Source organism: Quercus suber, unplaced genomic scaffold (assembly GCF_002906115.3).
Source record: "Quercus suber isolate HL8 unplaced genomic scaffold, Cork oak 2.0 scaffold_116, whole genome shotgun sequence".
NCBI classification, from domain to species: domain Eukaryota; kingdom Viridiplantae; phylum Streptophyta; class Magnoliopsida; order Fagales; family Fagaceae; genus Quercus; species Quercus suber.
The window spans coordinates 659254-679834 of NW_027069581.1; the positions used below are offsets into that span (position 1 = coordinate 659254).

Here is a 20581-nt window from a genome sequence, read left to right on the forward strand (position 1 = left end):
ATTGTGTAGATTATGATATTGAATAAAAGAAATAGGTTTCTGTTTTAAAACTTGTTCCATTTGGAAAGTATACAAAACTTTTGTTGGTATATGAATTAGGGTAAAATGAAAATTGCATCTCCTAAGTTTGATCGGGAATTCATTTCAGTTTTCTAACTTTATTTTCGTTCAATTGAGTTTTGTAAATTTTAAATTTATTTAATTCAAGCATTTCTTCCAATTTCGTTAAAAATTGCTGTTAAGTATGCAATTAACTAATAAAAAAAGAATTTTTTTTTTTTAATTCTCACATGAAAATATATAATAATTTTATAGATTTTTTTTCATACAAGAAATTTATTTTTTTAATGGCAATTTTTTAACAAAATTGGATGGAATTTTTAAATTGAATAAATATGAAACTTAATAGACTCAATTGAATGAAAATAAAGTTAAATGACTGAAATGAATTTTAGTCAAAAAAAAAAATTTGAGGGGAAAATTTTAGTCAAACTTAAAGGGTACAATTTGCATTTTAAACTGTAAATTAACACAAACTTAAAAAAAAAAATTAAAATAATTTAAAGGATGTAATAGATATGTGGTTAATATTGGAGGCTTTGTGGGCTATATTAATCAACGGTGAGCACTTGAATAATGACAATACCTAAGCACCTTGTAGCTGAATTGGCACCTCATTATGGCTCAAGATGCGAAGTTAGCATCATATTGTAATGGCTTTTATATAAAAAAATTTATTAAAAAAAAAAAAAGAATAATAACCGTAGGTTAATAGGCAGGAGAAGGGGTTGTCTTGGTTGTTTTAAGGGTTGAATTGCTTTTCAACCGCTGAGATTGCTTTGAAAGATTTTCTGTGACACATTGGAGGACCAGAGAATTAAGAGCATTGGCATTACCAAAACCCATATCTGGCTAAACCCACCTTCAAGCTCGCACCACCTTAACCACTAAATCCACCAAACCTAATCACTAGCCACCATTAAAAACCAATCCACCACCATAAATTACACACCACCAAGCACCACCTTAACGACTACCCTCTTTTGCGCTCCTTTGTCTCTCACTTACTCTCTCCAAGGTTATACTCTTCTCTTTATCCTTTGATTTCCAAAAATTTTGAATCAATTTCCATTTCCAATATTTAAACTGTTAAAATCGTGTCAATTTCTTCACAGATCGAAAATCCTCAGTGATCTAATCGTCGCGAAAAGCTTCAGTGAGCGAGAAAAATGGGTCAGACCCAATACTCCGACAAGTACTTCGATGACACTTACGAGTATTGGTATTTTGCAATCTTCGTGAGGTCAGGCGAAGATTGCTGAAGCTATTGTCTGAGTTCTTCATTTTTTTTTTTGGGTTCATTTCCTCTTAATAGTTTTTGTTTTTGGGTATTTGATGTTTGAGAATTCATGTAAGGATCGGTCCATAAATGGAGTTTTGTTTCCTCTATTTTTTATGTTTATTTATTATTTATTGTCTAAAAATCTCATTTCAGTAAGAGTGTAAGACTGATGCTTCAATGTCTATTGATTTGTATTTGTGTTGCTGTTGCTGTTGCTGTTGCTGTGTTGCCGTGTATTTGTGTTGCTGTTGATGTTTGTGTTTGTGCTTGTATTTTTTTATTTATTATTTAAATTAATAAGATTAGTCGAATTGGGCCACGGATTAGGCGGTGCAAGCTTAACGTAGGCAAAAATAAATTTGGGCTTAATTTTTTTTTTTGGGTTGGGCCACGAATTGGGCCCAATCCCTAAACGGGACCCGCGGGGCCCATGGAGCCCGGCTTGGGCTGGTCCGGGCCCCGAAAAAAACCCGGTACCCTAAACGGGCCGGGTCCGGGCCACGGATCTTGCCCCGCGGGTCGGGTCCGAGTATGGAAAAACCCGGCCCGAACTCGACCCGTTACCATTCCTAGTAACCAGTGGGTTCTATGTACTGTTCACGGGACCTACAAACTTCTTTTTTCAACAAAAACTTTCATTAAAAATGGGTCACACAGTACTATTCATACATTTAAAAATTATTTTGCTACAGTGTTTTTTAGTTTTCAATTTTCAGCAAAATAAGCGGCATCCAAACAGACTCTTAGTGTTTTAAAATGATACTAACATTGGTGGCAGAACCAAAAAAAAAAAGACTATTTACATATTTAAAAATTATTTTGCTACAGTATTTTCAGTTTTCAGCAAAATAAGTAATATCCAAATAAAACCTTACTGTTTTAAAACGATACTAACGTTGGTGGCAGGACAAAAAAAAAAACGAAGAGATTTTCTTGAGTTCAAACAAGGAATCAAGATTGTTAACCTGCTCCATGGTTAAATGAATGGATTTTGAAAGATTTATAGCTTGCCCCGACCAGCTGGTATGTTTTTCAAGGCTAGTGACGATGGATTCAGCAATATTTTGTGGCTTTACTGAAGATGAAGATGAAAGATCATCTTGCATATTGCATATCAACCATAGATGCAATATTGCATCTATGACCGAGGATTGATTTCCTTCTTTGTTACCATAATTATAGGCTTCGTACAGTTAAATAAATCACCTTTACAAGAATAGAGTTTCGACATCACTTGTGCTCCGAAGAAGATTCAATGGATGTTCTGAAATATCAACTGCTTTCTTGTATTTCAAACAATTGATCATATTGAATTTCTACATCCCTATAACTTCGTCTTCACTTGAGTTATCTAATAAGCTTAACAATATTTTTTTTCAATTCCTTGATACATTTTTTTTTTAATTCCTTTACAACTGGATCTACAGTGTCCAACTTTTTTACACTTCTAACATATTGCTGATTTCTTCTTCGTCTTTTTTATTGTATTTCTATAGGGTTCTTTTATCATTTTGTCTCTGATGCGTAATCAAGTCATACCCATCTCCATAGTCCATACTGAATCTTGGGAATCCTTAAAATCATCTAATTAAGGCATACACATCCCTTATCAGTGGAGATAAAAAAGTTCAAGAGTAATCAACAAAATTTCGAAAGCATACTCTTTTAAAGGATTTGTGAATGAAAAACTATTAACCACCATACATTTACCAAATAATTACTTTTGTCCAGAAAATTCCAAAGGAAAGAAAAAAAGAAGAAGCACATCCACATCATTAAATGCAAGAACTTAGGAGTCAACCACTTTTTAATGAATTGAAATGACAAACATGCATGAAATATCAAACCAACTCTCAGAGTGAGAGAATGACAAAATGTGTTAGTATTACCAGAAAACAAACATTATCATGTAAAACTACCAAAAACTTGGAACTGAAGACCTTCTCCAAATCTCATATCCTGCTATGCAGCAGTAGATGGCTTAGAAGCAGCAGAAAGCTTGGATCTCCTTTTTGCTAAGCTCCTCCCACTATGACGTTCTCGCCGCTCCTGCAACCTGGTGGCAAGAAGTTTCTGATAGTCAGCTGCAACTGCTTTGGACTTTACGATTCTCTTCTTCTTCTCTGTAATCCTATTACGCTTCCTTCGGAGTGTCAATGGAGTCACCAACCTCTGTATCTTTGGAGCTTTACTGACTTCCTTCCCTGCCAACCAAATCAATAGTTATAGTCATTTACAGTCATATCAACTATGTGTCTAACTACCAACCCTCAGCCCCCTTCTCAACTCCCCTCCACTCCTAACTTCCATCCCTTGGCAACTTTAACAAGAATGTTGGTATATTAGTCAAGAAAACTTTCTGATAGCACAATGACTATTGCAACCAATCATTTCTCACAATAATCAAGTAGATTTCAAGGTGACTCATAATTTATACGTACATAAGGGAGAACTAATTGCCATTGGGAAAATAAATAGGCAAGGCTTCATTATTTTACATGTTATTTATGCTTAAGGCAATATACAACTCAATAAAAAGAGACATCAAAATCATTTTCCAGGGCCAAAATACTTAATTTATAATAAAAATAAAATAAAATAAGATTTCTTCAGACTAAAATCATCTGCACATGTCTAGGATTGGTTAGATTAATTTTTGTGTTTAAGGCCTAAAATATCAAATAAAAAATAAAATAAAGCAGCAACTAAGCCAAAGAAATATTAATTAATTAATATATACATATATATGTATGTATATTTAAAATTATCCACTATACCAGCTTTTGTTGTGAAGGTTTGACAGTAGGTGTTCACATATTTCCGCACATCATCCTCGTTGGAGTGGTTGAAAAGCTTGCGAATCTTGGGTGCCCTCTTTGGACCCCTCATCCTTGGTTTTTCAGTATCAGTTAATCCAGGCAGATCATTCTCACCCTTCTTCACAATAACCAAGTTCAAAACAGAGAGATTTTGACTAACAGTGCATCTGCGAACTAACTTCCTCCTCTCTCCATTGTGTCTTCCATAACCACGGAAGCACAGGGTGCCTGTATAAATAAAAGGTAATGTTATAATTCCTTTGTGCGAAAGTGAAATGGCAATACAAGCTAAGCCAACAGAAAGTTGAGCTAATAAGGCTTCTGAAGGCCCGTATGGAGACAAACAAATGAGGGTGCAACAAGAGACCAATTACAAGACATCAATCCTTTCAAATTTACAACCCAATTCAAGGCAAATTCATGTCATTAAACAATAAAATCATCACATAAAATAAAAAAGAAAGGTCACAACCAAATGATGAGTGAACAATAGCTCATAAGTGAATCTGTTATGGCAGGAGGGATGTTGAATACTCATTTCAAAAGCCATAATATATAAAAATCAGAACTAGATGCTATGCAAGACCATGAAACATTTCACCCACCCCTCAGAAGCAAGAGACAAACACGACCAGGAGTCAGGACTCCCTGCTTCATTGGGAATCCTTGCTTGTCACAACCTCCCATGATTTTGAAACATAGCCCTTGAACTCCTGTCAAACAAAACGTCTATTAAGGTGAATATATCAAAGATCCGTGTCACTGTGAGGTACAAATACTAATCCAACAGGGTTAGGAAGAGCTTACCTCACCCAAAGAATCTCTACTTACCTCCTTTGAGATCCTCTTGTCAAAAAATGCCCGGCTGTAAAAGAGTTCTACATAAGCAACCATAATCTTTCAGAAAGCATTCAATCACTTTTGAACATATCTTGAGAAAGCAATGAATTTCTATATACATCAAGTTCATTACTTCATGTTACATTACACAAAGGTGGCAATATTTTTGTCATTCATATGATGAAACCAAATAGTGATATTGAATTCAACAGTCAAGAATAATCATGTCACACTTTGTAATAATAATGTTGACACAGATCCACTAATGATATGAAGATGCATGGTACAATATTGTCTTAGTTTTCTTTCCCACTATTTGCAAAGAAAAGGCATTACATGTGACTAGGTAGGGAAAAAGGGCCTTGTGTGAGACAAGTTGGCAAAGCCATTCCTGGCACTTCCACATATCACAGAGAACTTGTTTAACCCAGCATGACTTGAATACATAATAAAAGGCTTAAAATATATAACCCAACAAAGAATCTCAACCTCCAACTATTCACCAATTCGGAAAAATGAGGTCTATATCATATAAAAATTGAAGTTCTTGAAGAAAAAGACTCTTAACTGCATAATTAATGTTACAATATATCACAAGCGACCATCAGAGACAAAGGCAGGGTCTTCTTTTATTGAATTATAAAATAAAAAGATTTCGTACATGTGAATTCATTGCTTAAAGCAAATTGAACTCAAACATTATCTATACAAGCAGATCAAACTAAATAATTTCCCAGCAAAAAGAACGGGGGAAAACAAAGATTCTCATAACAAAACAGTGTCAATAAATACAGGGTTTCAAATTTCAATATAATATTTTGGATTATCATCTAACATTCTGAAACTCCCTGCCTGCTGAACTTACAAGAACCATTTGATTTGAACGAACAAATTTGAGACACAATTGAAATGGCTAGAGATTGAAATAAAATATATAACAGATTTGGAATTCATAGAAATTTCGTAGAAAATTAATAATTTTCAATCCAACTCATTATTCACCTCAAATATATACAAATATTTAAACAATGAAAAAATAAACAAGGTATCTACATAGAATGATAGAATACAAAACTGGTAAGGAGAGATCCTCTCCATCATTCACTATCCCTGGGTGCAATCAGTTGTGAGGCAAACACCAAAAGTCTCCACTAATATATCTGAATCTGATGCCATGTTACCAACATGTGCATCTGTGAAATTCTGATTCCTCTAAAGTACTCAAAAGCCTAAAAAGGAAATTTTCATTGCCATTGATTTGGGAAGGCTTCTCGGTAATTTGCATCTTCACCCAATGTGAGCTGTCTTGTTGTTGAATCCTTTGCCCGTGAATTCAAAAGCCTCTGAGCTATCCTATCTTTTGGTGTCACTTTCTTGTGCAGCATGGATGAGAGTGTTTCCTTCTTGTTTCTGGCTGACGGTTTCTCACCATCAGTCACCCCCATATCTTCTCCAATAGATGCAGATCTTGAAGTTGATGTCAAGGCAGCATCCCTTAGAACTGTTTCATTGTGCTCCCGAATTTTTGCAAGTTTTGCGCGCTTCAGTGACTTTTTATCAATTTCTCTCTTAGTTGCTACTTCTTTATCTCTCTCACGGACATTCTTCACAGCTTGTTTTGCTAACTGCTCAATGGAATCAATCCCCAAATCAAGAGATGTCTCTTCTTTTAAAGAGTTCTGATTAAGTGGCTTTCCTTTATCATCTCGAGGTATAATAGGTCCATGAAATGGACAAACTTTCAGGTCTCTTCTCTGACAAAGCCCTCCTTTGCTCAAAGGAGCCCTGCAGGGTTGAATGTCAGTTTGCTGCTCTTCATAAAGAGTTGCATGAACATTCAGTTTGGGCATTTTCGCAGCTGGAATAACTGCATCATAATCCACCCTACCCCAGTGACTTTCAAGCTCCAATCCCCGCTGGTTAGCCAAAACCTTCCGGTTTGAACCCCAGTTATCCAAGAAAGAGCCCCACTTCATCACAGGAGCTTCAGCCAGAAGCTTGCTTCTTAAGGGGTCCAGATTGGTTTCACCGCCTTCAGGACTGAGAATCTCATTGTCATTACAATCTTTTTTCCAGCTTTCAGGAGTTTTATTAGATGTTACTTTCATGGAAAAATCTTCATCTTGCTTATTGGGCACAGTAGATCTCTCACTCTCAAGTGATCCAATCTTACCCTCCTCCCAGAAATCATCTTCTTCTTCATCACGATTTGCAGTGTTTGGAAGAGCACAACCTGATTCTTCACACTTCTTCTTCACCGATTTGAGACAATTTTGGATATCAATTAACTCCTTTAAAGCAGAATCTCTGAGCCTGTTGTCCGCCACTTCAACCCTTAGAAGAACAGAGATCCATTCTTGAACTGAAACCAAATGCTTTGTCTCTAGAAGCTTGTACAGCTCCCTTAATGCATCAAAAACCACTTTATTGTCACTGTTCTCGTGAACCTTTTCCCCTTCTTTTAAAGTATTGAGACGGATTTGCAGCAGTTCAGAAGAACGAAACTCTTCAAAATATTCATCATCTGCAGGAGGCAGAGGCATAAATTCCTCATTTGTGCGGACTATGTCTAAGCATTCCCCAATCTCATCAATGGTAGACATGATCTCTTCCTTAATAGATGAGAAATTTCCTTGAACATTTCAAATTTCTTTAGCAAAATCTCTCTTGACCGCCTTTCCCGTTCTGCTCTCTCCTGCTGAATCGAGCGCATTGGCCTGTAGATTAGGAAACTGCAACTTGAGGGTGTTTTTAAGGTAATCAAACCCTAATCTGAGCTGCCTGTAATGAATCCCAAAGGAAGAGTTCCACTTCTCCAAGAATTCGATTGCCTTAGAGCGCAAAATAGAAGCGACAGCAGAAGGAGCCGGGAGAGGCAGAGTCCTTCTGAACCCAACACTCAAACTCAGCAACTGATCCAAGTTGTCAACAAGAATGCTTCTGAAAAGCTTTGAACGCATGAACAGTTCATCAATTATTAGGAGTGTGAGGTACCTTACCTGTACCAATCAAATATTGAAATTCAATTCATTACCAAAATGCTAAACTAAAACCCACTAATAAACCAACAAATCACCCCCTGCCCTAATAATCATCGGAAAAACGAAAGTGAAAAAAAACCCACAACATTAACAACAACAACCAAAAAGCTTTAGCCCCAAATTTTAAGGGTCAACTACAGATCATCAACAAATTGGTAAGGATTGGCCACATATATTATTTTCATCAATAGATTATATATCTAATCTATTCTTTTCCTTAACAGATTATATAGCATGGTTAGCCTAATCAGGGATGATACCTCACCTCAACATAAGTAAATATCAGAATTCAGAAAAATAATTTAAATCTATCTTAATTAAATTAAAACAGCATAATCAAATAAAAACATACCTGAGAGTGGTCACGCTTCATGAGATCCAAAAGGGTATTGGCAGCAAGTTGGAGTTCCGTATCCGAATAGCGGACTACGGATTTTATGGCCTTGAGGAGACGTGGGTCCACCTCAGCAGCCGTGGAGTTGGTCGCCTTCTCTATCAGACTCAACACCTTCCCTCCTCCTTTCTCTCTTCCCTCTTCCATTATCATTTCTAATACCAGTGCTATGCACAGGGTACCCTTCTATTCAAAGAAACCATCTCTAGATAGATGCTAAGATTTGAAAATATTTGACCCAATACCATAAAGTTTCAATTCCTATGAAAATCTAATGCCTTAATCTAAAATCTGAAATTCCCAGAAAGAGAGAGAGAGAGAGAGAGAGAGAGAGAGAGAACAGATACAGCCAGTTTATGGTATATTAATAAAAGTCCAATTCCATACAAACTAAGAAAAGAAGACATACTGGACTCCAACCAAAAGGTTCTCTCCATTCAGCATTGCAGTTAGCGGGGCTGCCATAATATAGAAAATATTGGTTAAAAGGTGAAAGATGAACTTCAAGTAAACTTTATGGTCGTTTGGATTGAGGGAGAGGGTGGGGAAGTAGAGCAAAGTAAAGTAAATTTAATACAAAATTAGCTTATTTTTAACGACTCTTCTCTACTCTTTTCCATCCTCCTTACTTTCCCCTCCCAAAAAGGCCATTAGGGATGAAAATAATTTCTTTGCCTTTTTTCCAAAAAATTTTGAAAATTCAATATAAAACAAACAATTAGATCAAAAAGATATCTTGAAATTTATTTCTTTTCTCTTATCATCAGCAAAAAAAAAAAAAAAAATGGTTAGCCTAATCAGGGATGATACCTCACCTCAACATAAGTAAATATCAGAATTCAGAAAAATAATTTAAATCTATCTTAATTAAATTAAAACAGCATAATCAAATAAAAACATACCTGAGAGTGGTCACGCTTCATGAGATCCAAAAGGGTATTGGCAGCAAGTTGGAGTTCCGTATCCGAATAGCGGACTACGGATTTTATGGCCTTGAGGAGACGTGGGTCCACCTCAGCAGCCGTGGAGTTGGTCGCCTTCTCTATCAGACTCAACACCTTCCCTCCTCCTTTCTCTCTCCCCTCTTCCATTATCATTTACTAGCCTAATACCCGTGCTATGCATGGGGTACCCTTCTATTCGAAGAAACCATCTCTAGATAGATGCTAAGATTTGAAAATATTTGACCCAATACACTGACATATTCCATAAAGTTTCAATTCCTATGAAAATCTAATGCCTTTATCTAAAATCTGAAATTCCCAGAAAGAGAGACAGAGGATAGATACAGCCAGTTTATGGTATATTAATAAAAGTCCAATTCCATACAAACCAAGAAAAGAAGACTTCAACCAAAAGGTTCTCTCCATTCAGCATTGCAATTAGCGGGGCTGCCATAATATAGAAAATATTAGTTAAAAGGTGAAAGATGAACTTCAAGTAAACTTTAGGGATGAAAATAATTTCTTTGCCTTTTTCCCAAAAAAATTTGAAAATTCAATATAAGACAAACAATTAGATCAAAAAGATATCTTGAAATTTATTTCTTTTCTCTTATTATCGGCAAAAAAAAAAAAACATGAGACGCAAAGAAAAAGAATTAAAAAATCATTCAGAGGGGAAAAAAAAAATCCAAAAATAATAAAACCCAAGATTTCATGAAACTTCATCTAACTTTCGGCATGTAACAATAAAAATAAAAATAAAAATCTATTTGAAATTTTCATGAAATCATAAAGAGTAAAAGAATCTTCAAACGATGTAACGATCGTTCTCTTGTGACTCTAAACTGCCTTGGTGGCAGAAATCTATGTGGGCATCTTTCCTACTTGTCAAAATAGGCTTAATTATAGGATTTTACTATCTCTCAGCTTCTGCTTTTATGTATATAGTATACGATTTAACTGGCCATCTTTTCTAGCACCCAGTGTTAGGGTTTGCGATGTTGAACTGCAGGGATTTCAATTATTATTTTTTTTTTGTCACATTAAAAATTTAGGAAAAATTAATTTTTTTTTTTTTTTTTTAAAAGCGTAGATGATGACAACGAAGGCTTTGGAGCACTGACCTTCATGTAGGATCAACTCCTGCTATCGCCTTGGCAGAGTAGTTAGCTCATTGCGTGTGTGGGGGGGTCAGACCATGATCCTTTCTCCATTGTTCATGTTAAGCAATAAAGTCGTTATTCAGTTAAAAAAAAAAAATTTTGAGACCGCCATTGAAATTTTTTTTTTATCAATAACATTTAATAAAAATTCATCGCTTAAAATTTATTGTAAAATTATTTTTTTATGAACTGTTATGAAATTATGAGTGGATATAAGATTGGTCATTTTAATGTTAGTCAAAATTGGGCTATAAACTAGAGCCAAAAGTTGTGTATACTAAAATTAACCATACGAGCAGCAGAGTGGCCGCCACGCAAAATACCCTTTGACACGCAAAAGCTGACTACGAAATTAGAGAAATGCTTGACTTCGGGCACAAGGCACAAGGCACAAGGCACAGACTGGCATATATTTAGTATTTTGTAGCAAAATTAAATTTTGTGTTTTTATTTTATATATATAATTTTTATTTTGAGGATATAATTTATAAGTGGATAAATTAATTTAAAAATTAATAAAAGATTTTTTTTTTAAAAGAGAAACTTTATTTTTTAAGCAATGTTTTAGGAGAAATTAGAGTTGTATTTTTACCAAATTATTTTTTACTTTGTCTTTACTTAAACATAGAAGTTTAGGGGTATTTTTGAACTAAAAAATGAGGAATCCAAATAGGGAAAGCCCCTTAAATAATAATATAAATAATACGATTGGGGAATCAATTTTTTTTTTTAGATAACTATCAAAACCAAATTATTTTATTAGTTAGCACAGTTTTGAAATTATTTGGAGATCTAATAACTCGAAATCAAATGACTCAATTTTGGAATGCAAATCAAGTGCACTGAACTCGATTTCAATGTCGTGCTGTAGCTGATGTGGAAATTTGTCCACATAGGCATGAAAATCGAGTCTGCAATGCTCGATCTCGGTACCCAAAAAATTGAGTCTGTAACACTTGATTTCGGTACCTAGCAACAACGAAGCAATAGAGAAGCAATAATGAAGCAACCCAGGTGACAAATGTTTCAAGCAATGGCGACAAAGGCTGAACACATTAGACTTAATGTGGGTGTGGTTTCTCGCCGCCGCTCCGGTGATGTTGCTGCCACTCCAGTAGAGGAGAAGAACATGTTGGAGTCTAGAGAAGGTCTTGCTAGAGGAGAAGCAACCCAGGCGGCGATTTTGACTAAACCCAGGTGATGAAAGCTTCAGGCAATGACAGCGAAAGCTTCAGGCGAGGGAAATCCAATCCGATCAGGTATTTGTTTTGGGTTTTGTATTTGGTTTTGTTCATAGGTTTTTGGGGCTTGGAAGAACAAGGAAGTTCGTCTCCAGTTGTTGAAACAAAGGAAGCAAATCTAAATCGAGTCCTACGGACTTAATAGAAGATTTCTATTTGACAAAATTCGAGTCCATTTGAATCTAGTTCGATGCCTACATGGACTAAGTATCCACATCAGCTGCAGACGATGTTGAAATCGAGCTCAGTGTAGTCGATTTAGAATTCCAAAATTGAGTTCTTTGGTCTTGAGTTGTTAGATACCCAAATATTTTCAAAACTGTGCTAACTAACAAAATTGTTTGACCTTTATAGTTATTTTCAAAAAAAATCCCAGAGAATCCACATTAATCTTAGCATCCAAATTCCTGGAAATGTGATTTCTTGCAATTTGGATGCCTAGGAATGTAGTTGTTCTTATGTTTGGTTTCATTGGGAATCTCTTAAGATTCCTAAGAATATGAAATGATAATGTTTTGTTTATTTCCAAAATTAAATGAATTATTTAATTTTTCCTATTATATCCTTATATTTGAATGTGAACTACCAAGTCTTTAAAAAAAAAATTTATTCATCTAAATAATAATGAAAAACAAAATATAAACTTAAAAATCCAATACGTTTCAAAATCCAAGACCTTCCAGTACATTTAAAATCCAAAAACGCACATACAAATATGATAGGTTGTTAAAAATTAAAAATCTACACATTTGTATCATTGTATAACAAACATCAAAAGCACCAAATATGATACAAATTATTGACATGTATTGTAACATATGAATCTAGAAACAAATCCATTCATCTAAAAAAAAAAACCAGATGAAGCCACCAATCCAGATGTATATTTCTAACAACTAAAAAAAACCAATATCTGAGATACGAATAGATACATTAACAAATTTCCATAAAAATAAATCCATTAATAATTTGTTGACCAACACACACACACAAAAAAAATAATAAAGGTGAATACCTAGCAATAATGGAAGGTTCCCTTCAAACTTTTTTTTTTTTTTTCACACGTGAAATCTAAATAGGGACAAAAGATGATATATCAAGAGTTAATAAATATATTTCAAAAAAAAAAAAATTTCTCTATCAAAAGCCGGCAAGTTCTCTACCATAGGCAATATTTCATGAAAATATATTAAAAAAAGTTATAGATCCCAATTCAAACTTTGTCAATATATCAACAAATTGATTAGCTTCTGTAAACATGATAAAACCACTTGTTAGACTTAACTTTTAATTAGCTTACAGGAAAGGTTCCATTCGGCTAATTTTGAGGTTATTTTTATTTTGGTTTCTAGAGTTATAAACTTTTTTTTATTTTTTCCCTTAGGAGTTTGAAACTTTTCTTTTTCAACTCATAATCTTGATTCAAATTAATCATTATGTCTCACTGAATTGGCTATTAAGTGCTAAATTAGCACCTAATCACATGTCTAGCATCTACATCATCAATTTTTTGTCCAATTAACCTAAACTAGAGATTATTTAGTGCAATGCACAATTACATTATAAATTCATATAAAATATTTTGTGAAAATTTGCCTATTATAATTCATGTATAATACTTATAAGGTACTATTTTATTGAGAATTAGTAATATTACATGTCATTAAAAATAGAGGAAATGTGAAACACTATAATTGATATAATTCAGTATGTGAACATGTTGTTTAAATGAACTCACAAATTTTTAATTATGTTACTAACTTAACCACATGATTATTTTCTATATTTTTGATTGCATGTAATATCAAATTTGTTTTTGTGAGTTGTTGGCTTTTGTTTCAATTATTGCTAAAGCAATTAAATTTGAGCAATGATGTTATATTTCCAAATCAATTGTTTTTTTACTACTTTAAATTTTAGAAAGATAAACCTATAAATTATCAAGACCTTTGTGGCTCAATGGCATTGCCTAGAAAAACCCAAATTTAAATCCTTCCTCCAAACTTATTGTGAGCACCCAAAACCAAAATCATATAACTTCCCTTAAATGTTAATAATTAGGGAACCACCTATAAAAAAAAATTAATACCTAGAATTTAAAACATATACCTCATTAAAACACTTGACAAAATTTTAGGCTATAACAATTTACAACTTTGAATAATACGTGTGGAACAAAATTGTTAGTTAGGAACCTGGGAGTTGGGATAATATATATTGGACAAGACGTTAGTTTGCATAATTGGCATTTCTATGTTGGCAAGGCATTTATGGGGAAGGTTTAATGAATCAAGTCATTTAAATTTTTCTTAGGTGGAATGTCAAATGAATAGTGTCAACTTCTTTTTAAAAGAACAGTGACAAATGCCCCTAAAAAAAAAGAAAAAGAGGTGAAAGACTAAATAAAAAACTGCTCTAACATTGTGTCACGTGACAAAACCTCAAGCATAGATAATACTCCTAAAATAGTTCATTAAAATTATATGTAAATTAAAACAAATTTAGAAAAATAAAAGATATGAGAGGAGAAAACAAATTAAATTACCAAAAATCATGAGCACACTTACACAAATCAATACCTAGACAACCCATAATTAAAATGTTGTATACAAATTCATCTCTAAGGTCCTTGCAAATAGACTGAAAAGAGTTCTTGTAGCGGTGATAGATGATTCTTAGAGTGCTTTTGTCCTAGGTAGGCTCATCACAGACAATGTGCTAGTTGCCTTCGAAACTATGCACTGCATTAACCAAAGAAAGAAGGGAAAGGAGGCGTTAATGGCAATAAAGCTTGATATGAGCAAGGCCTACGATAGGGTTGAATGAGTGTATTTGGAGGCAATGATGAGAAAGATGGGTTTTCGGGAAAGGTGGATTTCCCTAATGATGATGTGCGTCACTTCGGTCTCCTACTCGGTGTTGATCAATGGTGAGCCAAAAGGGAGAGTAGTTCCATCGGGGGGTTTACGCCAAGGGGACCCAATCTCTCCTTATTTGTTCCTTTTGTGTGCGGAAGGCCTATCGGCTATGTTGAAAAAGGAGGAGGGCGAGGGGTAGCCAAGGGGAATTGCTGTTTGTCGAGGAGCTCCAAGGATATCCCATTTGCTTTTTGCTGATGATAGCATCAATTTTTGTAGAGCCACAAGGGAAGAATGCGATAGGGTACTCAAGGTACTAGAAGATTACGAGGGGGATTCAGGGCAAAAACTCAATAGGGAAAAAATATCCCTATTTTTTAGCAAGAATACAAGTGGGGAGGTCAAAGATTATGTGAAGAAGAAGTTGGGGGCAAGTGTGATTCAGCACCATGAATAGTACCTAGGGCTACCACGGCTTGTGGGGAAAGGGAAAAGAAAAGCTTTTAACCACATCAAAGACCAAGTTGGGAGGAAAATAGCCGGTTGGAAGGGTAAGCTTCTTTCCCATGCAGGGAAGGAGATACTAATAAAGGCAGTAGCTCAAGCAATGCCAACATATACGATGAGTTGTTTCAAAATTCCGGACACGATGTGTAAAGAGTTGAACTCAATGATGAGCAACTTCTGGTGGGGCCAAAAGAATAGGGAGAGGAAAGTGGCTTGGGTTTCATGGGAAAAGTTATGTATCCCAAAGGAGGATGGGGGGATGGCTTTTAGAGACCTAAAAGCGTTTAATTTAGCGCTTCTTGCCAAACAATGGTGGAGACTGCTGCAAAGCCCAAACTCGCTGGTTCATAAAGTGTTCAAAGCGAAATATGTCCGAAATGGTAGCTTCAACGAGGCTGAACTTGGCAGACAGCCCTCATACGTGTGGAGAAGCATGTTAGCAGCTAGAAAGGTGGTTGATAGAGGTTCCAAATGGTGCATAGGAAATGGAGAAAGTGTCCATATATGGAAGGACAGGTGGATCCCTTCCTCGGAGTCTTTCAAAGTGACAAGCCCGATTGGTGTGCACACAGGTATGGAAAAAGAGTCGAGTTTGCTGAATACTAATAGTAAGGCTTGGGATGTGGTGAAGGTAAAAAACCTTTTCCTTCCTCATGAAGCCGAAATGGTGCTGAGCATCCCCATTAGTGGTAGACTTCCCGAAGACTCAATAGTGTAGGCATGGACTACAAATGGTAGATTTTCAGTGAAAAGCGGATATAAGGTGGCACAAAAGGTCTTGAAAGAAGAGTCAAATAGGGGAGAGGGAGGTAGCAGCTCGGACAACTCTGGAATGAAGTCTATTTGGAAGATCGTATGGTGACTACATTGCCCAAGTAAGATCAAACACTTGCTATGGAGAGCTTGTAAAAACATCCTTCCAACTAAACTTTGTCTAAAAGCTCGGGGAATTGATGTGAATGAGAAGTGTGATATATGTGGGAATGCAGAATCCTCGGGACACGCATTATGGAGCTGCAACATAGCGGAGGCAGTGTGGAGTGGTACAAGACTAAAATTGCCTTTCTTCCAAGAGCCTCCTAGGGACTTCATCGACATCATGTGGGAGATTAAAGAAAGAGGCACATGCTTTAATTGGGAGCTGTTTGCTATCACGGTGTGGTGTTTGTGGAATAATAGGAACCAGGTGAGACATGGGGGCCAAGGGAAAAACCACGAGGTGATAGTGAGGGAAGCTATAGCCTATATGAAAAATTCCAACCGGCAACACAGACTCATGAACCCCTCCCTGCACCTGAAACGGCATTGTGGAGGCCTCCAAAACCAAGTTGGTACAAAGTGAACACAAATGGAGCAATTTTTGATGAGATGCGATTCTGTGGTGTAGGAGTAGTTATAAGAAATGAGAGGGGTGAAATCATGGGGGCTATGAGTAAAAAATTTGAATTGCCTTTGGGAGTTTTGGAACTTGAGACTAAGGCTGTCAAGGAAGGAGTGGTGTTGGCTAGGGATCTTGGCCTAAAGGATATCATCATTGAAAGCGATGCACAGCTGGTGGTTCAATCGCTAGGGAAACAGAACATTCCTCCCAACTCCATCAGGTTGGTAGTGGATGGAATTTGGGAGGGGTTGAAGTTTTTCAATGCATGGGAGTTGTCCCATGTCTGAAGGGGTGGCAACAAAGCTGCTCATATCTTGGCTAGACAAGCCAAATTTTTGAATGATTGTAATATTTGGGTAGAGGATACTCCACCCAAAATTGTTGATCAGATTCAAACTGATGTAATCCAATGTAATCTTATTTCAAGTTAATGAAAGTATTGAATAGGTGTTTATCAAAAAAAAAAAAAAAAATCCACAACAAACACCCTTTCAAACGATCCCTACAATTAGACAACTCAACGCACAATCCCTAATCAAACCCACTCCATCATCCTACGACCTTTTCAAGCCATTGCGAACTCCAATAAAGCCGATGGCACTACCAATCTTGGGCCAAACAATATCCCTATGGTCATTGCTGATAATGCTTTGTTTAGTGGTGGTGACAAAGGAAATGAAAGGGGAATAAGTGAATAACCATTTTCTCCAAAAGGACGTTCTTCAAGAGCAACATCACAATGCTCCCTAAAACAACATCTTCCTCCAATAATGACCTCATTGTCACAAACTCCAACGCCATCAACTCCTCCCCCTTAGTAGGAAATTAATCCTTTAAGCTCCGTTTGGGTTGTGTGTTCCACGTTCATGTCTGCGTCTGCCTTCTTTTTTTCTTTTCTTTTCTTTTTTCTTTTTTTTTCCCTTGACCAATGCCTCTTGCATTGTTCATGGGACATGAACAATGCATTAAGGCAAAGCTACAGTGTCAAAACTCAAAAGAGTGAACATATGTAATTTCAATATGTAATTGTTCAAAACTAACTATGAAAATATACAAACTTTTTAAATTGTATTTTCAATATGTAATTTCAAGCTTTTTCCAAATTTTGTTGTTTGTAAACAAAAAAACACTTAGGGTACGTTTGGTACACTAAATGTAAATTACATTAGAAATAGTAATCTTTATTACTATGAATAAAAGACATTGTAATAGAATAACTATTACTATTTATAAGTTTGGTTGTTACATATGGAAAGCTTATAAAAGATGATGTATAAGGAAACTTTATATTTTTAAAAATATATGAATTTTAAAACTTATTATATGCACTAAGGAATAGTTATTACATCTATTTTAAAGAGGAATGACTATTCTTCAATTTAAAGAATAATTATTCCAATGTAATAACTAATCCATGTAATAAAGATGCAACTAAATGATCAAATTGATATTACACATGAATAACTATTCCATTACATGAGCTATTACAGTATACCAAACGTACCCTTAAAAAAAAACGACAAACATGTTTGGTATGGGTGTTTCTGTTTTCAAGTTATAAATTCTGTCACTCAAAAATAATTGTGCAATCATGTTTATAAGAAATTAAAAAATGATGTTTTCTAGTTGCAATTGTCATTTTTAAAATAGTGGTGGCAAACTTATAATTAGACAAGTCACCCTAGTGAGATGAAGCCAAGTATGATTGCTCATCCACCCACTCAACCCAATTTACCACCTGATCCTAATCCAACCATTCACAGGCGAGTTAAAAAAAACACAACAAAACAAAAGACTTGTAAGTATCAAGTTGACCATATAAACAAATTTAAGGTATGGTCAAATATTTGGTTTAGGTGAAATTTACCCATTACACTAGACTCGACTCATTCTCACAAAAAAAAAAAAAAAGGACTCAACTGAAAACCAATACCCTGTAGTCCTCTCTCTCTCTCTCTCTCTCTCTCTCTCTCTCTCATTAATTTTTCTTAAATATGAGACTCTCATAAGCCATCACTCATATCTGCTCAATGTCATTAACCTACAGGTGTGTTTGTTTGGAGACATTTTAAGAACAATGAAAAATTTAGGAGAGAAAAGTGGAGAGAAAGAAGTTTTAATGGGTGCTTAGTTGGGAGGGGGAGTGGAAAAAATGTGGTGGGGTCAGGTGTTTTTTCCTCGGGCTTACTAAAAAGTTTTCTACCCAAAGTGAGGAGAAAACTAAGGGGAAAAGCTCACTAACATGAGTTGCCCAAAATGCCCCTGCACATCCTTTTTTGCTAACATTTTTTTGTTTCTTCTCTATTACTAATCTATGCACATTCTCATTGTTTTGGATTTTTTTTTTTTTTTTGTTTTATCTCACTTTTTAAAAATTTTATTTTCTTCTTTTGTTTTTATTACTTTCTTCCATAGTTCCCTTTTTTTTTTCTTTCTCTGTTACTAATTTGCACACGTTCACATTATTTTGGGCAATTATTTTCATATTATTATTTTTTTTTATCACTTTCTTCTATAGTTCCTTTCTTCTTGTTTTTTTTCCCCACAAGTTTTTGGATCTAGCCTGTGCCTTTGGAATAATAATTTTTTTTTTTAAAAGTGAAATGTCCATACATAATTTTTTTAAATAAATAAATGCATATAAAAAATTGTATTGCCTTTTGTTTTATTTAGTAGGGACATAATTGTAAATTTATACCAATTTCATTTTTTTATAGTTTTCTATCTCTTAACTTTTTCATTCTCTCAACCAAACACATATGAGAGAAAGCTAAATATTTTTTATTCTCCCAATTTTCTATTTTTTCTCAATTTTCTATCATTCCACTTTTCCACTCTTCCAACTAAACGGACCCTAAGAGGCTAAGCTCTAAAATTGTTGGTTATCCCTAATCACAACACACCATGAGGGTGTCTCATTGCCGTTATAAAGCGTTTGTCCATGGCAAATATGAGTCGCTGTCGCTACTCCTTTCCCTTCACCCTCTCTCTATTAATGGCTTAAATTAGCTATCTTCTTTGCTTCCTCATTGGCTTGGATCGCTTGGTAAGGATGAGATCCTCTACAACATTGTGGACCACCAAACATAGTCAAATACTTTAGGTATTTTTATAATATGGTTAGCGAACACTCAATTGGTATGTCATAGGCAAGTGACTGATAATTTACTAGTTAGCAACAAACGACAAAGAGTCAGATAGATCAGTTAGAACTTAGAATAGATTTTCTAGATGGAAAACCCGTCACTGCAAAACGATATCATTGGGTCATTAGAATCGTCACCTGGTTTCAATCCATTACTCAGATTGTATGGATTTGGTTTGGATAGCTTCGGGTTGAATGGATTTGTTGGGTACAATCTTCAAATACAAGTTAGAGTTAGACAACCCAAAATTAATAAAAAAAAAATTTCACTAAGCTAGTTTGGAAAGAAATTCTTCAAACTTCTCATATATCTCCTTCTTAGGTGTGAATTTTGAAAATCTAAGCATTGAATTTCATATTCCTGATGTTTTTAATATGCATATCAAATTTCATTTAAATCGGATGTAATTTTTTATTCGATCAAAAAACTTATGTTTTATACACAATTTTAAATCACAAAAACTTGAAATTTTAATATTTCTTTGATGACATAGCAATTGATTTTTGATTTTCTTAAAATTTTGCAAGTATGAAGAATATAATAAGAATATGCAATTCAATGGTTAGATTTTCAAAAATTACATTCAATATAAAATATATGAGGCGTTTAAAGTGTTCAAAGAGAAATTTTATTCAAAAATTAAAAGTTCATAACAAAAAGCGCAGCTCATTTGTTCATACAAAAAAAACCCTGCAAAGACAATATCCAAAACTATTCCTATAAAAAAAAGAAAAAAAAAAGAAAAAGAAAAGAAGAAGGCCATATCTAAGACCAAGACTACCCACCATTTAGGATTTTTAGGAATATTTAAAGATTCCCATGTTTGGTTGCAAATTACGTTAGGAAATTAGATGCCAGAAGAATCTAGATTCCCCCTTTAAACCCCCCTCAGTAGGAATGTGGTT

At 34.9% G+C, this 20581-nt stretch overlaps 1 protein-coding gene, 1 long non-coding RNA gene and 1 pseudogene across 2 annotated transcripts; 1 reads left to right on the forward strand and 2 right to left on the reverse strand.

Annotated features, from left to right (window-relative positions):
- Positions 1-1035: 1035 nt before the first annotated feature.
- On the forward strand, positions 1036-1555 carry LOC136068457 (uncharacterized). Its single transcript, XR_010629809.1, has 2 exons — positions 1036-1078; positions 1176-1555. It is a non-coding gene; the product is annotated as an uncharacterized LOC136068457 (long non-coding RNA).
- A 1576-nt stretch (positions 1556-3131) lies between these two features.
- Positions 3132-5846, reverse strand: LOC112029326 (small ribosomal subunit protein eS6-like; annotated as a pseudogene).
- A 104-nt stretch (positions 5847-5950) lies between these two features.
- Positions 5951-10590, reverse strand: LOC112029275 (UV-stimulated scaffold protein A homolog). Its single transcript, XM_065775638.1, is given in 5 exon segments — positions 5951-7642; positions 7645-7709; positions 7711-8000; positions 8395-8894; positions 10505-10590. Coding segments are annotated over 4 exon segments (1947 nt in total). The 5' UTR covers positions 8590-8894; positions 10505-10590; the 3' UTR covers positions 5951-6245.
- Positions 10591-20581: the final 9991 nt, after the last annotated feature.